The following is a 5573-nucleotide window of genomic DNA, read 5'->3' as shown; positions in this document are numbered from 1 at the left end:
ATTGCAGCATTCCTAGATATCCTAAAAATAATTTGAAGAAATTTGAAAGACAATTTAATATATCAGTAATTTCATAAATTAGATTAAAAAAAAGAGAGATATTCATTACAAATTTGATTCATAAAGATTTTTTATATATTTGCAAAGATTTTTCTTTATTCACGAAATCCTTTTAATTCTAAGATATTTTTATTTATAAAGCTAAAGAAACAATTTTTATTTAAAATTGATAAAATTTACATCTGATAAGGAACTATTAAATAATTACACACCAATTTTAATAAGACTTATTTAGTAAAAATACTTTCACACAAACTGAAGAATAATGATGTCAATTTTATTGGCAATCATCAATATTAAAATAATAAAAGCAATATGTGAATAATAATTTGAATATCTAATTAGATATTATTGAGTTGTCCGGAAAGTTCGTGCTGATGTTGAAGGAAAATTGAAACGCAGAAAATTTAAATTTTAGTATACATTTATTAAATTATATAGGTTAATCGGCACGAACTTTCCGGACAACCCAATATATGATTCGTTGCGCATTTTATAACATGAATATAATTTTTTTTACAATAGCACACATAACAAGTGTTTATTAATTAAATACCATACAAATTTTTTTTTATAAACTACATTTTGTACAATAGCTATAAATTATAAATTAAGTATTAATTATAAATTAATTACCTTTTTATATTGACGCTCAACCCTCATTTTCAGTGTCAAAATAAGTTACATGATCAAAATTGACGATTAATATTCATCAATTTCTACATGACTTATTTTAACATCAAAAATAAGTGTCGAATGTCGACATGAAAAGGCACCTTTATAAATCTGGAGACACAGTAGTGTCTCGGCGCTAAGCCAAGCGCAACGACACTGCCATAGCTACCTTATATATTTGACATCGTCAAGTCAGAAAATTTAATCTCAATAAAACTCTGTGAGAAAAAAAAATTGTAGAAACAAGCGTAGACTGAAAAAAAAACTAAATCTTAATATATATTTATAAAATTGACATCATTATTCTTCAGTTTGTGTGAAAGTATTTTTACTAAATAAGTCTTATTAAAATTGGTGTGTAATTATTTAATAGTTCCTTGTCAAATGTAAATTTTATCATATCAATTTTAAATAAAAATTGTTTCTTTAGCTTTATAAATAAAAATATCTTAGAATTAAAAGGATTTCGTGAATAAAGAAAAATCTTTGCAAATATATTCTATAAAAAATCTTTATGAATCAAATTTGTAATGAATATCTCTCTTTTTTTTTATCTAATTTATGAAATTACTGATATATTAAATTGTCTACCAAATTTCTTCAAATTATTTTGAATAGTACTCTGAACGTATACTTACAATAAATAAATATTTACTTAATAAAAAATGATAATTTAAAATTAAATTAATAGCTTTTATATCAAATAAATACGAGTATATGTGTTATATTCAGTAAATATTTAGATACTTGTAACTATTAAATCGAATATTTATAAAAATTTAGTATTTTTTCAATGTAAACTGACCTCAAAAATTTTCCCTCAATTAAAAGGAGAATATTTCGCAAATCAATATTTATCAAATATTAACACTTGAAAATACTTCATTCTTAAGTTCTTCTTGTTTTGACGAGCCGTGCAATTTTTTTTGTATCTGCTCTAGCGTCCTGCCTTTGGTTTCAGGTATATAGAAAATTGTGAATAAAGCACCAGCAAGGCTGCACATGGTGAATATCCAGAATGGCGTATGCATACCGGTACTTTCGCTTACAACCAGATACAGACTCTCCACGACAAAGGCTGTGATATGGATTGTCATTATGCCTATCATAATGCCGAGAGCCTTTACGTTCATGGGAAACAATTCGCCGCCCATAGTGAAGGGTAACACCCCCAAACCCAGGCTAAACATGACTCTATATAAGATCACGCCAATGGCGGGCAACCATATTATATTGCTGGTATCCATGTGATAGTACTGAAGATGAAAGTATGTTGCAACCATAGCGGTAGAGCATGCAGAACCGATAGTGGAGATCATCAGCCATGATTTCCTGCCGCTACAATCGGTGATGAACATGCTGACGATCGCGCAAATTAGTTGCATGACGCCCAATATCATAGTCAAGTATTTACCCTCTAGATTACCATCCATCTCATCAAATATTAATTGAGCATACTGCATTACGGCTTGAGAACCGCTCAACTGTTGAACTAAGGCCAGGCACAGCAACGTTATTAGGGCTCTGCAATATTATTCGAGCAAATTTATCGATTAGATCGTTCTATTATCAAAGTATTTTAAAGTTGTTATAACTCTAAACATTATACGTATGTATATACAGGATGAACAAAAAATCCTGGACCCTTCAAAATCTTGAAAAATAAGCATTTTTGATAAAAGTTATAGGGTTTAAAAAGATCTATTTCGCGTCGGTTAGACACGTTGAGTAATGCTAATATCGGCGGTACTGAAACTTTCAACTTTATAACTTAAAAAGTATTTAATGGTAAATAATTTTATCATAGTGTTTTAAAAAGCTGACACCAACTATCAGATTCTGGCATCAAAAATAAGGTATGCTATTTAAAAAAATCGATTTGACGTGATCTTGGCGATGTCATTCAAACGGATGTGATCAATGAATAGATCTTTTTCTCTCTATAACTCTATAATCTTTGTCTAAAATATTTTTCTCAAAAATGCTTTTCAAGATATTTGATGGCTCCGAGACATTTTACACATCCCGTACACATACACACACAAGAAATTATTAGCAAAAAAAAAAACTTTTTAATGTTCTCCAACGATTACAATACAATTATACAATTATACAAACATAAAAATGATTTGTACACTTATTTGTAAATCTTTTTAAATCCAATATCTAATTTTTATTCGTGGTAACAGGAAATCTTTGAAAATTTTTGTGATACGTGAATTAAAATTTTATTAATTTATTTTGATAAAACAACAAACAGAAATTTGACTTCTTACCTGCGATTTCCTGGGATAAATAGGAGTTCATGGATACCAGCTTTATTAGCCAAATCGTCTTTTACAAATTGCTCAATACTGTCTGCCTCCTTATAAACATCCTCTTTGCCTCTTAATTGAACAAGAGAGTTTATGGCTTTTTGCTTGGTGTTGCAACGCATCAAGTGATATGGGGATTCCGGTAGCCAGATAAAAGTGACCAGAAACAGGCATGGTCCCACCAAAGAGACGAGGGCGAGATTTCTCACTGAAAGAAATGGACCTATTGTGAACTCGATCAAAATACCGAGTTTCCCAGCGACTGCCAGTATAGATCCCAAATTGCCGCGAATATCAGCCGGCGAAATCTCGCTCACATACATCGACGTGGACATAGAAATAATGCCCAGAGCTAGTCCGGATATAAACCTCGATATGTATAGCTCCTGTGAAACAGAGAAATGACAGAAAAATAAAAAGATTGAGAACAGAGAAAATCGATTTACTTCGAGGAACTTTATCTTCCGGATTCAAGAAGATAACATGATCTCTTTTTTTAATAGAATAATATATACACAGAAACTTATCATGTATATTTGTTTATATATGAAATTTGTAAGCATATATCTTTTTATACATATTTATTTATAAGCTTTGCTTATTTATTTGCTTTTATACAGTTTCCAAAGTCCATAATATAGCTTTTTTGTGGATTTAATTAAGAAATTGAAATAGGTATATAATAAAAACTCATATTTTCTAATATTGTCCAAATGAGAGATATAGTAGGTTTTTTTTTAAACAGCATTTAGAGTTTGTGTAATTATATATTTTGCATAATTATATACTTATTTTATAATATCAATTGATTCTCTAGAAATTTTTCTTACAGTGGAATCAAACGCTGTAATCATGTAAAGTGCAAGCTAATTATTATTATAATTGTAAAAATAATTTTCAAGTAATTTTCGCGTTAGAATTACAGCGTGTAATAAAGTATGAAACTTAAACTGAAAGTCGCGAGATATTCAAAGAGATTCGAGAAATGTAGATTATATTGTAAAAAAACGCTGATTCAACATTGATCGATCAAATTCTTTCTAGTTGAATTATGATCCAATATAGAACTGAAATCTCACGAATATTTTAAATTTTAACTTTCAATGTTTTTATATATCCAACATATCATTTTGTAAAAAGTACTTGAATATACTTAATGAATATTGCATATTAAATTATTACCCACGATGATGTTGCGAAGACTATTAACAACCAGGCAATTATTGAGGGTACAACCGTAAATAACATGGTGTTCTTCCTGCCGATAATATTCACAATCAATGCAGAAATAACGCTACCTGCGGCGGCACCAATACTAAGTAAAGCTGTCACCCAAGAGGCTTCTTTTAAGTTTAAACGTACAGGATATTCAGCATCACCACCATGTAGCAATAAAGGTAAAGATGGCGATGCCCAACCGACAAAGAAGGCCACTGACAGCATACCTAAATTTCCTATTAAAATAATAGGGTTTAAACAAGCTTTAATATATATCACATGTTTTATTAATTAGATAAAAGAAGACAATTTTACAAAGAATCTCAAGCATCCTGATGAAAATAAAAATCAAAGCGTAAGTCGAATCGTGTGTAATCGGAAAATAACAGAAGCATAAATGAAATTTCTAGAAAAAAAAAAAAATTGAAACATCAAAATATAAAAGAAGTGTAAATGCTTTTTTTATGTTTCATTGTTTCAATTTTCGTCTCCTAGAAGTTTCATTTACGCTTCTGTTACTCTCCCATTATATTCGATTTATGCTCCGATTTTTATTTTCATTCAATCAAAATTAATCAATTAGCAAACAAATTGAATAGGAATATTTAAATAAAAATAATTTAAATAAATTTCAATTATGAAAAAACGCTTAATTTATTTTACATAATAATTAAATAAATATTCAGCACAATTCTGAGATATCTTTCTATTCTATAATAATCCCAATATATACATACCTGCTATAGCAGCGAGATATAATTTCTTCATGTTTTCTATACTATAATCACCTATCGTGTACAAATATTAAATGAATGAATTTGTAACGATGAATACAGTATTCTTATCCAAGTGATGCAGATAATAAAATATCAATTTCATCTAAAGCATTTCAAGAGGTAGATATAAAATTATAATCGTCAGACGATATGTAAAAAGAGGAATATTAATATTCTAAAATTTTTGAAACGTTTTATAAAGTAATCAGAAAAACACTTTATAACATCTACTTAAAAAAGATATTTTTTTAAACGTTTATGTCTGAATATTTGGAAAATTTTTACATAATCTTAATTATCAAATATCGTGTTATGTATAATTCGAATTTATACCTTAAATATCTTATATGTTATACGTACGTAGTTTTTATTGCAAAATACTAATAAAAACATTATTGTATCTGTATTGACAAAAGCATTATGCAAGGTGGTCAAAAAAAATGGTACCAAATTTTAAGAATACGTAGTAATCGTGAAAACAAATCGAAAAATCTTAATAAGTAGAAATCCAAAAACTACCAAGAAAAAA

At 28.4% G+C, this 5573-nt stretch overlaps 1 protein-coding gene across 1 annotated transcript in view; it reads right to left on the bottom strand.

Annotated features, from left to right (window-relative positions):
- Positions 1–1592: 1592 nt before the first annotated feature.
- The window catches only part of LOC108690347, a 9724-nt gene continuing 5743 nt past the window's right edge, over positions 1593–5573 (bottom strand). The window contains exons 5-10 of the mRNA XM_018197593.1: positions 5262–5271; positions 5178–5219; positions 5006–5036; positions 4233–4504; positions 3012–3436; positions 1593–2259 (exon numbers count right to left, since the gene is read on the bottom strand). Of these exons, the coding sequence (XP_018053082.1) occupies positions 1593–2259; positions 3012–3436; positions 4233–4504; positions 5006–5036; positions 5178–5219; positions 5262–5271 (1447 nt within the window). The remainder of the gene's footprint in view (positions 2260–3011; positions 3437–4232; positions 4505–5005; positions 5037–5177; positions 5220–5261; positions 5272–5573) is intronic.

The sequence above is a fragment of the Atta colombica genome, unplaced genomic scaffold, assembly GCF_001594045.1.
Source record: "Atta colombica isolate Treedump-2 unplaced genomic scaffold, Acol1.0 scaffold32, whole genome shotgun sequence".
Lineage (NCBI taxonomy): Eukaryota > Metazoa > Arthropoda > Insecta > Hymenoptera > Formicidae > Atta > Atta colombica.
The sequence above is the reverse complement of the archived record's forward strand: the minus strand, read 5'-3'. Positions and strand labels throughout refer to the sequence as shown.